Source organism: Schistocerca gregaria, chromosome 6 (genome assembly GCF_023897955.1).
Source record: "Schistocerca gregaria isolate iqSchGreg1 chromosome 6, iqSchGreg1.2, whole genome shotgun sequence".
NCBI classification, from domain to species: Eukaryota; Metazoa; Arthropoda; class Insecta; order Orthoptera; family Acrididae; genus Schistocerca; species Schistocerca gregaria.
Genome location: NC_064925.1, coordinates 35,958,759 through 35,980,697, shown reverse-complemented (window position 1 = coordinate 35,980,697; position 21,939 = coordinate 35,958,759). Strand labels below are relative to the sequence as shown.

At 37.4% G+C, this 21,939-nt stretch overlaps 1 protein-coding gene across 1 annotated transcript in view; it reads left to right on the top strand.

Annotated features, from left to right (window-relative positions):
• LOC126279125 (cadherin-99C) overlaps positions 1 to 20,194 on the top strand; it is a 637,420-nt gene extending 617,226 nt beyond the window's left edge. The window contains exon 29 of the mRNA XM_049979608.1: positions 15,934 to 20,194. Within this exon, the coding sequence (XP_049835565.1) occupies positions 15,934 to 16,072 (139 nt within the window). The 3' untranslated portion in view covers positions 16,073 to 20,194. The remainder of the gene's footprint in view (positions 1 to 15,933) is intronic.
• The last annotated feature ends 1,745 nt before the right edge of the window (positions 20,195 to 21,939 follow it).

Genomic DNA, 21,939 nt, shown 5'->3' with positions numbered 1-21,939 from the left:
AACCTGTGTTTCACTTAAAATTAGTTTAATACCTCTAGATTTGCTGAACTGAATCTGTTGTGTCCTTGTCAATGATGCTTTTAAGAACATCATTTACCATATCTGTTGCTGTATTCATGCTCAGATTGATTATAATATTAGTTTAATCTGCAAAAATAACTAATCCTGGTTGTTGTGTATTACATAAAATATCATTTATACATCTGAGGAACAATAGTGGAGCTAAGATTGACGCTTTGGGAATCCCACATATGATGTCTGCCCAGTCAGAATAATGTCCTCAGACTACATTGCTTAAACTATTAAGAACAAATTTCTGAATTCTTTTGGTTAATTGTGATATTATTCATTATTATTCATTATTATAACATCAATCACATAAAAATTAAATTTATGTAGGAGAATATTGTGACTCACACTGTCAAATGCCTTAGAGAGGTGACAGCAATCACCAGCTGGTGCAGTTTTGTAATTTAACGCATGTAAAACTTCATATAAACGGCATTCTCAGTAGAACAATTCTGAAATCCAGACTGTGATTTTCGGAAGATCTTGAAAGGAGGATATAAGATGAACATCAACAAAAGCAAAACGAGGATAATGGAATGTAGTCGAATTAAGTTGTGTGGTGCTGAGGGAATTAGATTAGGAAATGAGACAATTAAAGTAGTAAAGGAGTTTTGCTATTTGGGGAGCAAAATAACTGATGATGTTCGAAGTAGAGAGGATATAAACTGTAGACTGGCAATGGCAAGGAAAGCATTTCTGAAGAAGAGAAATTTGTTAACATTGAGTATAGATTTAAGTGTCAGGAAGTCTTTTCTAAAAGTATTTGTATGGAGTGTAGCCATGTATGGAAGTGAAACATGGACGATAAATAGTTTGGACAAGAAGAGAATAGAAGCTTTCGAAATGTGGTGCTACAGAAGAATGCTGAAGATTAGATGGGTAGATCACATAACTAATGAGGAAGTATTGAATAGGATTGGGGAGAAGAGAAGTTTGTGGCACAACTTGACAAGAAGAAGGGATTGGTTGGTAGGACATGTTCTGAGGCATCAAGGGATCACCAATTTAGTATTGGAGGGCAGTGTGGAGGGTAAAAATCGTAGAGGGAGACCAAGAGATGAATACACCAAGCAGATTCAGAAGGATGTAGGTTGCGGTAGGTACTGGGAAATGAAGAAGCTTGCACAGGATAGAGTAGCATGGAGAGCTGCATCAAACCAGTTTCAGGACTGAAGACCACAACAACAACAACAACAACAACAACATTATTGTTGCTCAGGTCAGGTATTGTTTTAGAATACATTTAGAATAAATTTTGTAAAATGATATCAGTAGTGAAACAGATTGGTAGTTATTAACTTCTCTCCTATCACTTAGCTTATAGAGGGGTTTAAGAACAGCATATTTCAGTCTCTTTGGAAAAATGCCATGAGTTAGTCATTCATTATATATTTCAGATAAGATAGGGTTCCAAAATGGAAATAAATATTTAGTACTCTATTGGAAACACTATCAAATCCAGATGTGCTTCTATTTTTGAGAGAATATATAATTTTCTTAACTTCAGAAGCAGAAGTTATGAAGAATATGACCAAATTTTATGAGAGTTGCTTCCTCAACACACTGTTGTGATTTTTCTCTTTAACTGTTCATCCACATACTTTCTACCATATTTAAGAAATGATTATTAAAATATTGCTACCTGTTACTCATCACTTATATTCCCCCATAAGTTGAATAGTGGTGCTATCCTATTCTGTGGCTGATTGTTCTGGATCTCATTTCACTACATTCCATGTAGCCTTATGTCTGTTGTTGGAATTACTGATTTCTTGTATTACATACATGGTGTTTAAGTTTTTACTAATTTTCTTTGTAATTTTGAGTAGGTTTTGTAGTGTGCAACTGCTGTAGCACCACTATTTGTTCTTGCCAACAGATATATTTCCCTTTTTCTTTTCTCCAATGATCCATGGCTGTTTAAAATCCTTTCTGATTAGGTTATGCAGAAAACTGTTTTAAAATAATGATATGAATTTACCATGGGATAGATTAAATTTAATGTTAGCATTTGGTTCATTATGAATTTTCTTCCCATGCCATCTCTTGTATACTGTCATTTAAAAAATGGCACTATCTTTTTTATCCTAAGTGTGTGTCATGGTCAGAGGAAGCATTTGTTACTGGGTAAACAGTTATTTTCTTGCTTTGAGCTGCAACAAAGAAAACATTATCACTTACGGTCATGCTGTCTTTATCCATCCATGTTGGAAAATTAATTACTGAGGTAAAACAGCAGGATCCAAAAAGGTTTACAGATCATTGTTCATATCAGAATCCTTTAGAAGATCTACATGAGCCACTACAGACTTTTAACTGCTTGCAGCTGTCTGACAGATACCATAGCAAGCAATCAAAATGCCTCATAAACAGTTCAAAATTTTGCAGTGGGGACCTATGTACAGTTACAATTAAGTGTGAGCAATTTTTCAGTATTAATTCACAAGCACACACTTCTTTGTGCTGATCACTACAAGATCTACTTGTCTAAATGTTTTTGAACTTTTTTTCTGTCTTAATATACAGTATTATGTAACAACTCCTCCTTTGCCTGTATTAGTTCTACATCAGTGATATGCTCGAGTGTAATCTTTTATGTGGAACATATGTAATCATATGGTTATGTGATGCTCAGATAGGCATGGGATGTCTTATCTTTTCAGAGTTCTCTAAATTTTCCAAAGAGACAAGTTCTTTTACTGTATTACTCAATCCTTTAAAATACTGATGAAATTAACCTTACACATTTGTACATTGTTAAGTGTGTTTTGAGGCTGTTCTGTAATTCTGACTTATTTCAAAACAGGCTGCCTGAATCCTAAGTCTAGCCTAAAAAAAGTGACCCTCTGACACCAGTAACGACAGAGATCTTGTTCGTGTGATGGTGGCCCTCATTCATATTCTGCAGGAACATCAGCCAACTTATATTTCTCCTTTTCAGGTTATGCTATGTCTAATATATTCTCATCTCCCTGTTGTTACAACATGCACTGCACTTTTATGAGATTTCACTTCAGTCTGCAGCAGCATATTCGACACAGTGTTCACACAGCTCACAGCAGTGTTTACCCAGGACTGGTCATGTCGCTCCAAGACCACATCAAAACTCACATTTGCATGTAGTCGGTACTCCTATTTCATCCTTGTCTCTGCTAGTGCCGTAATTTCTGTCATTAGCTAGGCTGTTCCCTGTTCCACCTACTACAATAACCCAATCGCCTTTGTCAAAATCTTTGCACAAATTCCCTATGTAATCTGTCACCTGGCTAAGGCTAAAATACTTAAGACAACGGCATCATTGTCAGTTCAACACCATTACCGGCTGCTAAGAAACATACTGGATGTTTGTCACAATGACAAATGTAAACTTATGTAATAATAATACAGAAGCTTCAGTTGAAATTTTGAAGTGCACTAACAAGTTGGCACAGACTCCTACTAAAAGAATGGGGAAACACAGGTTCCTGTCTTTGTGGTTGTGTCATCACATCTCATACTCTGTTGATATGAAGCAGTGATGTCTAGCTGTTTGATGAGCTACTGGAAATGTACTCCTGTGGTCATTCACTTAGATCCCAGGTGTTGCTCGTGTTGCAGTAGACATGGCATGAGGTTATGTTGCCACTTCTTGTAGGGGAATCACTGCCCAACATAGATCCTTGGAATGACACTTGAGTGAGTAATATCTGTACATGAAGAGTCTTTCCATCATTATTCACAAAGTCACTCTGACATCACATAACACTCAGTTTATTGTTCACTGTTGGTAATTAATAATTCACCAAAAATTATGTATCCAGAGTGTCATGTTGACATATAAGGCTAGAGGGATACAAAAGATATTTTCGTGTTGTATCAAAACACTGAGTGACACATGGTTACACATACAAGCATGTGGATCATAATATGTAATGACCATGTGTCTAGATCAAATGTATCTGTTTATTCCTTGTTAGTCCTGTAATTGTTTAATTATCTACTGGTTGGGGAAGCATACATGTCACAATGTTCGCTAGTAGAATGTTGAACATTTTTATACAAGGTGATCTCTCTTGAGGAAGGCTGTCCCCCCTCCCCCCCCCCCCCCCCCCTTTTCCCCTCTTTCATGCCACTACGCACCCTCGCACATCTTACAAACTACCAACTGCCCACATCCCAACTACGCTCAGTTGATCAAGGAGGCACAATAGTTGGCCATTGGATAGCCCATTTATCTTCAGTATCAGAAACCCATTAGTATCCTATTAGAACTAAGACCTCATAATACAGTGAGAAATAAGGAATAAAAAAAGAAAGGAACAGACATATCTGTTAACCCTAATGGCACAAGATCCTTGCATGTGAGCAGCTAAAATAAATTGTGCAGACTGAGAAGAATCCTTCAGACAGGTAATATTTGTTCACATTGAAATGTAATATATATTTTCACCACTGTCACTTGCTCCTGAAAATTCACACAATGCATGGAACTGCAATGGTTATTTTGCATGGTCACTATACGTAGACAACTAATGACACTTTGCCTTGCAACTGGATAGCTCTCTGAGGAAAACAATTCACAACAAACTACTCTCTTAGTCTCAGTCATTACACAGTCTGTTATAAAATTTGAATTGATCGTGGAAGGACATTGGGTGGGATTTTTACTTTGGTTCACAAGACAAATTTTTGTGAACAGATACCATTTGATACTTCACTGAAAGTGTTAGTCGTACATATACAAATGTTTATCTGCATGCAAAGGGGAATCTACATCTACATGGTCTACATCTACATCTACGTGGTTACTCTGCAATTCACACTTAAGGGCCTGGCACAGGGTTCATTGAACCATTTTCATACTACTTCTCTACTATTCCACTCTCAAATGGCGCGTTGGAAAAAGGAACACCTAAATCTTTCTGTTTGAGCTCTTATTTCTCTTATTTTATTATGATGATCATTTCTCCTTAAGTAGGTGGGTGTCAACAAAATATTTTCACATTCGGAAGAGAAAGTTGGTGATTGCAATTTCATAAATAGATCTCGCCGAAAGGAAAACCACCTTTGTTTCAGTGACTGCCTCCCCAACTCACGTATCATAACAGTGACACTCTCACCTCTATTGCACAATGACACGAAATGAGCTGCCCTTCTTTGCACTTTTTTGATGACCTCCGTCAATCCCACCTGGTAAGGATCCCACACCGCACAGCAATATTCCAGCTGAGGATGGACAAGTGTAATGTAAGCTGTCGGTTTAGTGGGTTTGTCACATCCTCTAAGTGTGTACCGAGCGAGGTGGCGCAGTGGTTAAACACTGGACTCACATTCAGGAGGATGACGGTTCAATCCCGCGTCTGGCCATCGTGGTTTAGGTTTTCCGTGATTTCCCTAAATCGCTCCAGGCAAATTCCGGAATGGTTCCTTTCAAAGGGCACAACCGACTTTCTTCCCCATCCTTTCCTAATCCGATGAGACCAATGACCTCACTGTCTTGTCTCCTTCCCCCCAAAAAAACCAACCCTCTTCTAAGTGTTCTGCCAACACGTAATGGATGATCACTGATTTGATTTTCAAAGTACGTACATTCTTCCTCATTTAAATTTCACAACCCTTCCTCAGGGTAACAATCTACTGGAACAGGTTTTATTTTTTCATTTACTGTTTTTGTTTTAAATTCCACGTCTCCCATTCATTTTAGCCCAGCACATGGCACCTCCCAAGCTATCGATTTATCAGTTTGTAGCTCCATCTTTCGCATATCTATTTATTGGAAAGCACATGATGCTTTATGTGACAGTGACCACTTTTGAATTGTTCCTTCTCCACCTCAGAGTGGTCTCCATTATGGAATTTAAAAATTGCCATTTGGTGTAACTTCATCATTTCTTTAAATCCTGATATCATATCTCATAAGATAAGTTAAGTAATCCTCCATTGGAACACTACTGTGATATTACAAGTAGCAGAAGTAAGTAGCACCTCAGTCCCCACCACTAGAAATCTGTACTTTGGTGGAAACGTGAAGTAGCCATAGCCATTAAAAATTACAGACAGGCATTCTAGCAATGTAAACAACGACCATCGAGGTATACACTTATCACCTTCGAAAGATTCTCTGCCCAGGTCTGCTGTGTTGTTGGGAATGATTTGTAACTGTCACTATTCAGACCTATACACCCTTTTCTCAAGTATGGGGTAAAATGCACCGTATTTATGGGCATCAGTAATCCTTAAGTGTCCTGGCTGTCTACCAGGATGGTACCACTAAGTCTGACAAACCACAATTGCTGAACAACCAACCATGTAATTTTCCCATGTCTTGGGATTTTAAAATTTTGCCCTGCCTTCTACTTTCATAAAATATTACCAAAAAGTATTTACCTATTTTTTGGTTCTTATCCCTCAGAAGGATACAATGACATCACAGGAAATGGGAACTCTTGGAGCTCTTAACTGTATTGGCGCACTTTCTACTTTCACTAGGAGGGACACAATCATCATGAAAATGCCTTTGGGGTGTTGTCCTGATAGACCACTTACACTTCATCTTCTCTGTACTACAGGTGATCCTCCTGAACTCTTTATACACTCATTCCCATCAACAGCCCCTTGGAGGGGAGCGAGAGGTACTCATGTTGTCACAGGTATTGCTGAGTAAATGTATTACCTACTCCTATATGGATCTTAGCTTTCATTATGTAGCTCTCCTAATTTGACAGTTACATCTCAGATGACATTTAGGTGTCATTGCAGTAAGTTTATTCATCTCAGGATCAGCTTTATAAGAACACTGGATGTGTCGTGGTATTACAGTTTAAGAGCAATTGAAAACATCTAATTTGTATTTACAGGCACTTACTTACATGCACGTCCAGTTTGAAAAGGATGAGACAGGCTGTTGGTTTTGGTATTATAGTAGGAAAGATCCTGGCATTTCCTGAAGTAATATGGGGATTCCACAGAAAACTGAGATTAGGGTCTTTGTACATTCCTGCCAGATAAGATAAACTCAGGATAGCTGGATGAAGGTTGGAGCCTTCGTCCTTCTGAACACAAGGGCAGTCTGTTTAATGGTGCCACCGTATTCTTCGCTTTTTATCCTTGGTGTACACTACTATTTTGCAAAGAAGTTATTTTCACTGTAGACACTGCACACACATTATTTTATGATGTAACACTACACACACTGTAAGCTGATATCAGGAGCATACTGATGGTGTTTGGTTTCCCTACGTGTCTGCATCTACCCCTCTGCTAGCTTGGAAAACTGATCTAGTATCCCTCCATAATGAGTGAAACGTAGAGCTCAAATAGATAAGTTACTATGATGCTGAGCATTGTGAGTAAGGTTATTATTATTATTATTATTTCTTTCTTATCTCAGACGTTATGTCTGGTCAAAAGTGGAAAGTGACGTGGACCTTGATCAAGCGTGACTTCCTTTTAACTGTATGGTATATGTTATATTGCATTTAGGAACTTTCGGGTAATTGAACATGTATCAGTAATTACGGATTTCTGTAGTTGTATATATAAGTTTGGATGTAGCTGTATTGCATTGATGTACTGGTGGATATTGTGTGGTATGACTCCTGTAGTTGATAGTATAATTGGTATAATGTCAACTTTATCCTGATGCCACATATCCTTGACTTCCTCAGCCAGTTGGATGTATTTTTCAATTTTTTCTCCTGTTTTCTTTTGTATATTTGTTGTATTGGGTATGGATATTTTGATTAGTTGTGTTAATTTCTTCTTTTTATTGGTGAGTATGATGTCATGTTTGTTATGTGTTGTTGTTTTATTTGTTATAATGGTTCTGTTCCAGTATAATTTGTATTCATCATTCTCCAGTACATTTTGTGATGCATACTTGTATGTGGGAACATGTGGTTTTATAAATTTATGTTGTAAGGCAAGCTGTTGATGTATTATTTTTGCTACATTGTCATGTCTTCTGGGGTATTCTGTATTTGCTAGTATTGTACATCCGCTTGTGATGTGATCTACTGTTTCTATTTGTTGTTTGCAAAGTGTGCATTAACTGTTGTGGTATTGGGATCTTTAATAATATGCTTGCTGTAATATCTGGTGTTTATTGTTTGATCCTGTATTGCAATCATGAATCCTTCCATCTCACTGTATATATTGCCTTTTCTTAGCCATGTGTTGGATGCGTCTTGATCGATGTGTGACTGTGTTAGATGATACGGGTGCTTGCCATGTAGTGTTTTCTATTTCCAATTTACTTTCTTCGTATCTGTTAATGTTATGTGATCTAAAGGGTTGTAGAAGTAGTTATGAAATTGCAGTGGTGTAGCCGATGTATTTATATGAGTGATTGCTTTGTGTATTTTGCTAGTTTCTGCTCGTTCTAGAAAGAATTTTCTTAAATGGTCTACCTGTCCATAATGTAGGTTTTTTTATGTCGATAAATCCCCTTCCTCCTTCCTTTCTGCTTAATGTGAATCTTTCTGTTGCTGAATGAATGTGATGTATTCTATATTTGTGGCCTTGTGATCGTCTAAGTGTATTGAGTGCTTCTAGGTCTGTGTTACTCCATTTCACTACTCCAAATGAGTAGGTCAATATTGGTATAGCATAAGTATTTATAGCTTTTGTTTTGTTTCTTGCTGTCAATTCTGTTTTTAGTATTTTTGTTATTCTTTGTCTATATTTTTCTTTTAGTTCTTCTTTAATATTTGTATTATCTATTCCTATTTTTTGTCTGTATCCTAGATATTTATAGGCATCTGTTTTTTCCATCACTTCTATGCAGTCGCTGTGGTTATTCAATATGTAATCTTCTTGTTTAGTGTGTTTTCCCTTGACTGTGCTATTTTTCTTACATTTGTCTGTTCCAAAAGACATGTTTATATCATTGCTGAATACTTCTGTTATCTTTAGTAATTGGTTGAGTTGTTGATTTGTTGCTGCCAGTAGTTTTGGATCATCCATGTATAGCAAATCTGTTATTTTGTGTGGGTATGTTCCAGTAATATTGTATCCATAATTTGTATTATTTAGCATGTTGGATAGTGGGTTCAGAGCAAGGCAGAACCAGAAAGGACTTAATGAGTCCCCTTGGTATATTCCACACTTAATCTGTATTGGCTGTGATGTGATATTATTTGAATTTGTTTGGATATTAAGTGTGGTTTTCCAATTTTTCATTACTATGTTTAGGAACTGTATCAATTTAGGATCTACTTTGTATATTTCCAATATTTGTAGTAACCATGAGTGGGGTACACTATCAAAAGCATTTCAGCAATCAATGTGTGCGTAGTGAAGTGACCTTTGTTTAGTTTTAGCTTGATATATTACCTCTGCATCTATTATCAGTTGCTCTTTACATCCTCTTGCTCCTTTGCAACAGCCTTTTTGTTCTTCATTTATAATTTTGTTCTGTGTTGTATGTGTCTGTGTAATGACTGAAGGTAATATTTTGTATATTGTTGGTAGGCATGTTATGGGGCGGTATTTAGCTGGGTTTGCTGTGTCTGCTTGATCTTTAGGTTTCATATAAATTATTCCATGTGTAAGTGTATCAGGGAATGTGTATGGGTCTGCAATGTAACTGTTAAATAACTTAGTTAGATGTGAATGTGTTGAGGTGAACTTCTTTAGTCACAAATTTGCTATTTTATCTTTTCCAGGGGCTTACCAATTGTGGCTAGAATTAATTGCTTTGGTGACTTCATGTTGCAAAATTATCACTTCAGGCATTTGTGGTATCATCTTGTATGTGTCTGTTTCTGCTTCTATCCACCATGCATGCCTGTTATGTTGTACCGGGTTTGACCATATGTTGCTGCAGAAGGGTTCCATGTCTGTTATATTTGGTGGATTGTCTATTTTAATGTGTGTGTTATCTATTGTCTGGTAAAATTTCTTTTGGTTTGTGTTGAATATATGGTTTTGTTTCCTTTTATTTTATCTTTTTTTTGTATCTTCTAAGTCGTTTGGCCAATGCTTGTAATTTCTTTTTCTTTTCATCTAATTGCTCTATCGCTTCTTGTTGTGAGATTTTACCTAACCTTTTTTGTTTTTTTTCTGACATTTGATGTCTTATAAATCGTGTTAGCTGTCCAATGTCTTTTCTCAGTTTTTCTATTCTGATCTGTAGCCTGTGTTGCCATGCTGGTTTTGTGGGTTTCTTCTGTGTGTTGGTCGGTTCTGATCTCTGCCTAGTGTGTATATTTAGAGTAGTGAGTGCTCCTATATAAACCAGTAGTTGTAACTCTTCCATAGCTGTGTTTTCATTAATTTTGTTGTGTATGATTGTGTTGATAGTTTTTATTGTTGTTTCGACTTGTGGGTTATTTGGCAGTCTATGCAAGAATGGTCTAATGTCTGTATTTGTGTCTTTGTATTCTATATATGTCAGCTGAAATTTTTCTTCTGTATCTAACATGTGTGTCACTTCGTGTTCTATTTGTACTTGTTCTGGTGGCAGTCTTAAGATTTCGTTTTCCTCTGATTGTTTAATTCATGCGTGTTGTTCTTTGTTTGTTTGCTCTGGGATGTGTGAGTCCATTACTGTATTTTCTTTTTCTTCTGATTGCACATTATTTTGTTCCAGTATTTGTTGTACTTGTTGTTTGATGTTTTCTAATTCTGACAGGGGTATCCTGTTATTTTTTATTATTACACGGATCTGATCAGCTAGTCGTTGTTCTGTTAAAAATTTTAATTCTGGGTATCTGGTAATAAATGTTGTGTATACTTGTGATCTGTATCCAGTTGTGTTGGTTCCTAGGTTTGTTGCTTGGTAATAACAGAACATGAGGTGTCGATTAACTTCATCTGACCATCTCATCCTCTGTCTTTTTTTTCCTTGTAGGGTGATTGCAGGAAGCATATCCTGCAAAACACCTCTATTTGGATTTAAATCATTTTCCAGTTGGCTAGCAGTGTTGTTACCATTGTGGGCGGGCATAGGGTTCAAGTGTCGTCCCCGACCATGACGGCGCTTGTCCGAGGCTTCTTTAGTTGTGTCCTGAACCAACTAATCACACTAAAAGGGGGGGGTTAGCCCTATTAGTGGTTTGTTCTTTTCGTCGCCTTTTATGACTGGCAGAACATACCAGAGGCCTATTCTTTTCCCGGGCCTCCACGGGGATTATTATTATTATTATTATTATTATTATTATTACTATTATTATTATTTGCTTCAGTTTAATTTTGCCAAACACCTACTCTGTTTTAGCTAAATAATCCTTCATATGTAGAATTTAATGCTTAGCTGGTATTTTTAACTACCTTTGTAAATAAATTTGTTTTAATTATCTCTTTGGCAATTGATTGTGCAATCTTATTCCATGGAAGCAAATGTTGTCTTGAGTTGTATTTTTATTCTTTCATGGTAAATGGAAGTTAAGTCTAGATATCGTTCCATGATTATGGAAAGAGAAGTTTGTGCAGTAATTATCAATGTTATTTTTGATGAGCATAATTGATTGGTAAATGTACTTTCATGATGTAGGTAAAATTCTCAGTGAAATATACTCATTTGAAATGATGAACACAATTAAAAAGAAGTGTATAATTTTGCTTAATGAGAAATAATACACCACAAAACAAAACAAAAAAATATATGAATCATAATGAACCAAATAATGTATCATAAATTACACAATTTAAAATATGGTCCATAGTTTGAAGTTCACCACACTCACAGAAAAGAACATTTGCAAGATCCCATTTTGCCAATAAGTTTTTTCTGTGACCATATTCTGTTTAATCTTGTTGAGAATCATCTCGGAAGGTCAGGACCAGGATCTCGTTTGGTCTTGTCAGCAATAAGGGATCCATTTTATGGGGTAATACTTTGCCAGCGCTCGTAGTCACGTTCTTCTTCAAAAACTTTCAGTATGTGAATGGTTTTCCAGACACACGTCCACAAATTTGTCTGATCTGTCATGTGCAAAATCATAATGAATTAGGAGATCACTCAGGTTTGACATTTCCTTCCACTCGTTTTTCATTGCAGTTTTGCGTGTGATGTTTGGTGGTTGGACATTGGCCAGCACTGGTATGAAAGTTGTGGGGGTCAGTGCCATTGAGCCAGTTATGATATTCACCAATGACTTGAGCTCCACAACAGCTTTTTTTGTGTGGGTACACATTGCCCATAGTGGGGCATAGTATTCTGTAGTACTATGTAACAGTGCCAATGCTGATGTACACAGTGTACTTGCATTGCTTCTCTGTGAGTTGCATGTTAATTTGGCCAATATAGAGTTTCTGGATTTCAGTTCTTGATTCACTTCTTCTAGGTTAAATTTAACTTCTTAGTATTTAGAGGTGTTTTCATGTTTAATTGCCTCTCCTTTGAGTTTAAGGCTGAACTTCCTGTTACCTTCTTCATTTTGAGATACATAATGACACTTACAGATTTGGAAGGATTTGGTTTGGAGTGCCATTTGGTATAATACTCCTGAAGAGTATATAGATCACTATTCAGAGTAACGTTGAGCTGTTCAAATGATTGTGATTGTGTAACAGCTGCCAAATCATCAGCGAAGGCAAATGTATGTGACTGTGCACTGACCTTCGAAGCAGGCCGTTGTGAAGTGTTCTGACACTGTGTATGTTATCTCTCAGATAGACCCTGAAAGTTCTCACCAATAGCAGAGATTTCACTATATTCAGTTTTTGCTTGCATTTGGTGACTTCTGTGAGTTTACCTAAAAGCCCTCTGATACAGACTGTGTCGTATGCTGTTGATAGAACCAGCAGCATTACTCTAATCTTCCTTGCTTCTTGGCAACCTCTTCCTACATATGTGGTCAGCATCAACAATTGGTCACAGTGGTCCTTACTTTTCCAGAAACAACTTGTTCCACCTGCAGCACCTTTTTGATAAGCGACTTTAATCTCAAGGTCAGTACCCTGACAGGCATTTGGTAGGCTATACACAGTAGAGAGATAGTTCTTAAGTTCTTCAGACCTTCTGTCATTTTCCCTGATTTAAGTATTGAAACACCTTTGCCCCCTCTTGTATTTTCGGTAGTTTTGCAGAGTCAATTATTTTCATGAAGTATCAGGTCAACCAGATTTTTTTAAGCTTAACAATGTGTAATCCGGGATGAAATATAAACTTATAGATTCCTACTTACAATGTAGAGGTGTTGAGTGGCAGACAGGTGCATTGAAAGACGAATACTTGATATTATCAACTATTGCACTAAGTCCTTTATCATGTGCAAACAAAACACACATGCATTCTTGCAAGCATAACTTACACATACGTGCCTATTCTCGTTTCTAGATTTTAAGGTATGAGTTGGGCCTTAGCACCCAGTGATAACAATGCCATGTGTTTGTGAGTTACGCATGTTCGAATGTGTGTTCATGTTGTTTAAATATGACAAAATATGCAGTGTGATAGCTGATAACATCAAGTGGTCTTCTTTCAATGTGTTTGTCTGCCATTCAACTCCTCATCTGGTATGGGATGAGTAGCAGTCTATCCATTCCATGTTATACTGTTGGGGAACTAATTGATATATACCAGGAATAATATTGGTCCCAATATGCCAGCATGTGTAACTCGAATATTAAATAGATTTTGTTTCTGATAAGTCTTTCACTTGAAGTTTAACCTTACTTGAGGTTTTTGTTATATTCTTTGTACTCAGTCTGCTAGGTGTTTTCGGAACCAGTCGCTAGCTATGCCTCTTATTACTAATGTTTCTAATTGTTTAATAGAATCTGATGGGCAACAGTACCATAAGCCTTAGAAAGATGCAAGAATATGCCTGTGACACACTCATACTTGTCAAGAGCATCAAGTGTCAATTTTTAAAATTTTACTTTAGCTGATTCTCTACTTCTACCACTTTGGAACCCGAACTATGATTCACTTAGGGAATTGTATTTATTAAGTAATTCATTAATCTGTGATTTGTAATTGATTCTGTTCATTCTGAAAATGATGACAGCAGGAAGATGGGCCATTAGGTTTTTGCATCTTCAGCATTTTCTTTCTTTAACAGAAGCATAACTCTTACCTCTTTTAAATACCATAGAAAGTTTACTGTGGAAATTATGCATTGATTATGTTTGTTATGAACAGGTTTCACTAGTTCCATGCTCCACGGTTGGGAATAACATCATTGTATTACTGCATAGTTATTTGATAAGCATTACATTTGTTTTTGGAAGTCTTTATTGTAATTTCTGTTCACTACTTGAAAAGTTTCATTCACATACTTTGTAAATAAAATAGAAAGAAACTTCCACATGGGAAAAATATATTAAAAACAAAGATTCCAAGACTTACCAAGCGGGAAAGCGCCAGCAGACAGGCACATGAACAAAACACACAAACACACACACTTCCCGGATGGATATGTGTGTGTGTGTGTGTGTGTGTGCGAGTGTACATCTGTCCTTTTTTTTCCCCTAAGGGAAGTCTTTCCGCTCCCGGGATTGGAATGACTCCTTACCCTCTCCCTTAAAACCCACATCCTTTCGTCTTTCCCTCTCCTTCCTGAAGAAGCAACCATCGGTTGCGAAAGCTAGCAATTCTGTGTGTGTGTTTGTGTGTTTTGTTCATGTGCCATTCACATAGTTTGCTACATAGCATCGGTCATTTATTACGTTATCCTCCTACTTTATCAGTATGTTGTTATGTTTTTACTTGTCTATCCTTGCTTCTTTTTTAAATGAAATCCAAAACTACTTTGTTTTTGTTCTCTGCTTTGTTCATGATTTTGTTGTTAAATGACTTTCTTGCATCAGTCAGTACCCTCTCATAAATCAATTTGTACCTTTGATAGAAATTTAAGAACTCTCTCTCATTATGATTATTTTCCCTGTAAGTGAGGTCTTTAATTACTTGGGAGGATTTTTCAGTACCTGCTGTTATCCATTTGTGTTTTTGAGACATTGGCACTGACATAGGTACTTAAGGAAAAGTCTTTTAAAAGTCCAAGTTAAATTATGTTGAACTTAGAGAATTTTGCTATTACCTAAGTTTCTCTATACATTCCATCCAAATTTTCTCTTGAGAAAGGTTGCATTATGATTTCTGATAAATCTGCCTGCAGTTTAGGAATTTTTCCACACCTGATTTTACTGTTATTGTTTGGCAGAAATGATCTGAGAGTCCAAAATGTTTTACAGCTACGTCACACTTTTCCCATGTGGCCATATGGTCAATTATTGATATAGTCATTGCAGTTACCCTGGTTACACTATTGACCAATGGGGACATCAAAAAACTGTGAAGGATGTTAATGAGGTACACTTCTAGTTTCATTTGTGTTGTATTTGACACAAAAGTATTGTGTTTATTGAAACACTACAGAATGATTGATTTGTTGTTTGTATTAAGCCCGGTAAATTCAATAGCTGCTACCACACAGTCTTTGTCTTCACTTACTATACCAATGCTGTAAACTGTGTTCCTTTTCTTATATAAATGCATGATCCTCCAGTCTATGAAATAGTCCTGTGTTAGGAGGCTGTCCTTCCTAGCACAACAACACTATGAGTTGGATTTCTGTGTCTCTACGCCAGTGTGCAATGACAAAACTATTGTGCAGTTTAGAGATTAGAGTTCAATATCAGATTACTGTATTTTATTTTGTACTGATAACTTTTTTTTTTTTTTTTTTTTTTTTTTTTTTTTTTTTTTTTTTTTTTTTTTTCCCCCCCCATGAGGACTGTTTGTGAAATGTTCCGTGTTAGTTTTTCCAATAGTTTGTGGTTCATTGGAGAAGGTTGTGGTAACGATATACCTACAGTATAACAGAGGAGCTCTAATATAGAATAAAATGGGTTTCTTTGTGATAACTTTTATAGTTTGTAATATGTGGTGCTCGATGTGCTATCTCAACACTAAATCCCTTTTTTTTACCTTTCTAGGTCTGATGACAATTCCAGCCATATGAATGCCAGTGCTACGAATGAGAATGTGACATTCAGAGAGAAGAAAGATTATTCTCATCTAGGCTTTACATATTTAGGGGATAGGTCTCCAGTAGAAACAACAACAGAATTGTGATTTGGAAAATTACTGAAAAAGAATACTGTTTTGTCCCCAGCTGATAGCTCAAAAATGTTGCCATTTCTCTTTGTTGTTCATTAACTACTGCCTTTCAGGCCATAGGGAAGAATGACAGTGCATCTTAGGAGAAAATGATATTCATTTTCAGTCTACTGTTGATACCTCGTGCACATTTTTGCGCAAAATCTGTGCAAAAGACTGATTGTAACATTTTTAATGTTGGATGTGTGCTGTGGTCTGTTTGACAATGATCAATGCTCAAATACTTAGAGATTGGACTGTGTGAATGCTGCAGCTGTAAAATATAAGCAACAATAACAAATCAACATCAGACAGTTTAATACCAAGATGCCCCCATAAAACAAAACATTCTTGGTACGGAGAGAAATTTTTTTTATGTAGAAGGTATACAGTGAAAGTTAATGAATACACTCTAGCAGAATGTTACATTACTTTAATGCATTAAATATTATGAAGAGTGTTGAACTCTTTATGCTTCAAACAACTGTATGCTTTGGATATATTAAAAGGAAAAATCTTGCAAGCAGTTACCAGTTTTTGGTACCAGTGCTGCAGTGGAGATGTACTTAATATTGCATACACTTTTTATCTGGCAAGCACATCAAAGATTTTATGCAATAAAGGAACCACCAATGTGTAAATTGTATTTGAGTTTTCACTTTGTAGAGTGCTGAAATAGTAAAAATTGAGCATCTTTGTATTGCTGAAATTTTATAAAATCATAGTTGCAGCATTTTTTTCTGATGAGTGTGCCAACTGTTTTGTACTGAGTCTTATACAAATATATGTACAGTGTTTGCTATATAAATGTTATTTGCTGTCATTGGCAGTGTTGTGTATATAGTTATAAATGTATAGGTGAGAAACGGCCCATAAGTCTTCCCAGCTTTGCAAAATAAGTTACTTGTATTATAGATCTGAATCATTGCTCATTATCCATTGTTTTCATGGTTGTTAATTTATGGAAATGAAAGCTGTATGTGAACCGTTAGAAAAAAATGTGTGAAGGGATCATTGTGGTTACCGCCACCTGTGTACCTTGAAATATTTTGTGAGAAGTATGTGCGTGTGTGTAATAAGAGGATAGATGTGACTTTTGAAGTGAAGTGTGCCGTTGCGAAAGAAATCATTTCACATATGAGATTTTCATGCAAATAACTATATATATTTTTTCAAGAAAATGTTTGTATAAGGAGTAAGCATTGTAAATATACAGAAAACTTACATGTTGATGTTAATGTAACAAATTTTATTTATTTATTGTTTTTTTTTTTCAAAATTATAATTTGTGCATAGATGTGATATGAAATAGAATTTTTGTACTTAAATGCAAATGAAATATTTAGTCTCACTTGAATCATCTTTTCATCACGTGATACATTTCAGATTTTAAACTGATGTGCAGAAAACATTCCTTTTTCCTGGTACCCTGTTAATATTTTTACTGACTAAATATTAATTTTAATAAAATGTTGTTCAGTTTTTGCCTTAAATTTTATTGCTGCTCTAAAGATAAGGTGTACTAATGAACCTACACAGTGAAAGTCATGAAGGTTCTAGATGTTGGATCGTATTGTCTCTGTCTTGCCGAATGGTTATGTATGCTGTCCACAAATGAAGCTGTTGGTTTAACAGATTATGAAAAATACTTTCAGGAAATGATGGCAACAGTGTGGTCTCCTGGAAATACTTATGGAATAAAAAACAATGTTTCACAAACAAAAGTAATACACCATTAACTATTTCTTGTCTTGTCATCCTCAGTTGTGTTTAATTCCATGTCGATAATAATTTCTTCAGAATTTTCTAATCACAAAGAAATAAAACAATTTTTCTTGCCATTGATGGTTTGCCTTTATTATTTACAAGGCATCTTCGGCCACCTGAAATATATGTGTATTTGTGTTTAATCTATTTTGCTTTATGTTTTGGACATCGTTTACTGAGGTAATAAACAGTTCTGATACTTTCTGCTTATCTGTGATATAGCGATAGTATAAATTTCACCTTATAAATTTCTACAAAATTGTACAAATTTTAAGTAGAAATTTATACTATAATTACATCACTGATAAGCATAAAGTGAAAGAACTGTTTATAACCTCAGTATATCGAAAATGTAAAGTGAAACCTAAATGTGTATACAGAGTGATTCAAAAAAACACTTACAAACTGACATAGCACATTGGGCATACTACAAGAATCAATAATCACATAGGAATCTGGGATTGCAAAGGCTATCTGGGGCTACCAAATGGTGTGGTTATTTAGTCACTTGCTACAAATGGATACCCACTGCAGATGATGTTAAAAGTTTTGTCCAGATGAATCGAGGCACACCTGACATCGGGACTGCATTCAGCAGCAGACATCCTGCTGACACAACAATTCTGTACACTATGTCGTCCAGCAATGTAACAGGTGTTATACACAAGGCCCTTCAGATAACCCTACATACAAAAATCAATTGGGAACAGACTGGATGAGCCCACTATGATCAATACAGAGGCTGGGAAAGGTTGCCTGCAAATGTGCCCTTACTTTTCTGCAGTGCTGATACTGTATGTAGTGGTGAATAGGTACGGGGACTTCATTCAGCACATCTGGCAGAGCCTCTTGCAGGAATACGAGATACCTGCAACCATCAAGCTAACCCAGGAGAGTGCACAGCCCAATTAAACAGTCTCTGACAATGCAAGCCCACATGTTAATGTTAAATTAGCATTAGGAGACACGGATATGTGTAGCATGTGTGTTCACATCTGCCTGCATATGAAGGTTTGTGTACATTCATCACATCCTCAAGTGAGAATGCAGCCTTATCAATGAAGAGGATACTCACAGTGAAGCTTCAGTCTGCCGTGGATTCCTGCAGAGACCACTGCAGAAATCCAATGCAGTTAATGTAGAACCCTGGCTGAAATACCTGCATGCATTATAAATGAAACAGATGTGTTCTCTGGTCAAGTACAATGTGACAGAGAAAGGAGTGGGAGATGTCAGTGGTGCAGGATACAGCTCACATACTTGTTCACGGAATATCCAGCACTCTTTCGAGATTGCTTTCTTCTGCTAAAACTGTCCGTGCTGTTCATTGCTGGCCAGCATCCAGCTTGTGGACACGAAATAAGCTGGTTTCATACAGTTGGTGTTGCAGGTTGGCAAATAATATGTGGCACATCACCTTTCTATTGGGATATTTCACACAATACAATGGCATGCCTTCTCATCTGTTGCAGCTGGTTACACCTTAAGTCAAATGCATCTCAGCCATTTTGTGGTACATGTAGAATCTTCAGAGGATCAGGGAGCTCTGCAACATTGGCTACCATGTCATTTTCTGATGTTACTCCCAAAGCTTCCACAATGTGAATGGTGTTGGTCTCCAAGTGCTCTGCCTGTTTTTGGATAGCAATGCCCACTTGTGATCGCAGTGCCCTCTTGTGGTTTTTCGACCCCTGGTTCCTATGTGATTATCGACCATTGTTGTATGACTGATGTGCCGTGCCAGTTTGTAATTGATTTTTTTAATCATCCTGTATATCCCAAACCACTGATGATACCTTGCAAATAACAAAGGCAAAACACATATGGCAAGAAAAAATTTTTTTGTTTAATTGTGATGAGACAGTTTTAAACTGACAATTATCAATATAAAAGTAATACAAAAGTGAGGAGGAAAATGATGAATGAAGAAAAACTTAAGACATGTTCAAGAATATAAAATTTCTTGCGAAGTAGAGGATAGAATAAAAGAAGATGTGGAAAAGAAGTAAAATCATGAACAGAAAAAGTCAAGTTGCTGCTCATGAAGAATAGGGGGACATTTTGCAACAATGGGTTGTACTTCCTCACTTCTCTGCCAAATATAATCCAGTCTGTGAGTTACTCTGGCCCTGTTACGAGACACCTGGCGATTCTGAAATAATACTAAGACAATTATTGTAACAAAGGGTTACCACTACACTCAATCACTGAGAAAATTGTGAAAAAAAGAGCAGCCTTCATGCTTAAATGTTAATTGTAAAGCCACACTTTATTTGGTTGGATAGCTTGATAAGCATGCTGTTGAGCACAATAAAATATCATTTATCAATACTTACAAACTGTATTTTATTCGAATAAGACCACTGCACATTTAAATACAGTATAAATAATTAAACAGGAGGGATCTTACTATTATAGCCAAATGTGGGGTCTGCTACGATGTTACGATAGAAGGCAGCAGAGAACCAAGATGGGATTGCATGCTGTTGACGGCCAAAGAACAATTGGCTGTCAAAATTAATAATTCATTAGTGCTATGTGAATGCTCAATTTCGCACGGAAGCAACCGGTGACCAGTGAGAGAGTAGTGTCAGTGCCGCCCTAACCGCCATCTGCTTCACGTCTGCTGTGCAGCGAGCTACCTTAATTTAAGTATTAACAGTATTTTTCTTTCTTGTTACTTCTTCTTCCATGTGTTTTTGCTTTTAGGAAGATTTAATTGTCGAGTGTTATTAATAGTGTTCCATAGATTTCGTGTTTGTTTTGAATACAGTCAGAGAGAGTCCCTTTAGTCAGCCATAGTGCCAGTAGTGCTAGTGTTTGTTTTCAATACAGTCCAGAGACAGGTAGTGCTATTTTCATTGTTTTCTACAAGAAGTGGCTAGCAATTACAGTTTAGTCAATAATAAGCCGCCTTCAGTGAATAAGCAGTCTAGTTAAAAGTTGATTAAGTCTCTTCAGTAAATTGATTCCTTAGGATGGATAGGATGTGTGACTGCTGTGTACGGACGCAGAAGGAGCTGGCCACTCTTCGCGAACAGCTGAGCGTGTTGATGGCCGCGGTCAGCCGTTTTCAGGCTGCTGCCTCGGAGTGTAGCGGCAGTGGGGAGTCTGGTGCATCGCAAGGTACACCCCAGGTGTTACATGCTTCACCCACTGTCCCTGCTGTCGAGACATCTTCGCGGGTACCTGGGGTGGTTGGACCACCCTCTCCCCAAGGGGAGTGGCGGGTTCAGCGGCATTCGTGGCGCACGAGGCGGAGGGTAAATGTGGAGGCTGGCCGTGTGGCATCGCCCGCTCTGCCTGTGAGTGGACATGTGGCTGCTCCTTCAGCAAGGTCCGAGCAGGCACAAGGGGGAAGGGGTTTATTAGTTATTGGGAGCTCCAACGTTAGGCGGGTGATGGAGCCCCTAAGGGAAATAGCGGGAGGTCTCATCTGAGATGTGGAGGAGGCCCTCCCGGCAGCGATAGAAGGCACTGGGTGCACCCGACTGCAAATTGTTGCTCATGTCGGAACCAATGACTCCTGCCGTCTGGGTTCAGAGGTCATCCTCAGTTCATACAAGTGGATGGCGGAATTGGTGAAGGCGGAAAGCCTCACTCACGGGGTGGAATCAGAGCTAACTATTTGTAGTATCGTTCCCAGAACCGATCGCGGTCCTCTCGTTTGGAGCTGAGTGGAAGGCTTAAACAGAGGCTCAGACGATTCTGCGGAGAGCTGGGGTGCAAATTTCTCGACCTCCGTTATCGGACGGAGAAATGTAGGGTCCCCCTGAATAGGTCAGGTGTGCACTACACGCCAGAAGCGGCTACAAGGGTAGCAGAGTATGTGTGGAGTGCACATGGGAGCTTTTTAGGTTAGAGAATTCCCTCCCTAGGCCCGACAAGACACCTCCTGAGACGCGGAAAGGTAGGAGTAGGCTAAATGCAACAGGGAATAACAATATTAATGTGCTAATAGTAAACTGCAGGAGCGTCTATAGAAAGGTCCCAGAACTGCTCTCATTAATAAACGGTCACAACGCCCATATAGTACTAAGGACAGAAAGTTGGCTGAAACCAGACGTAAACAGTAA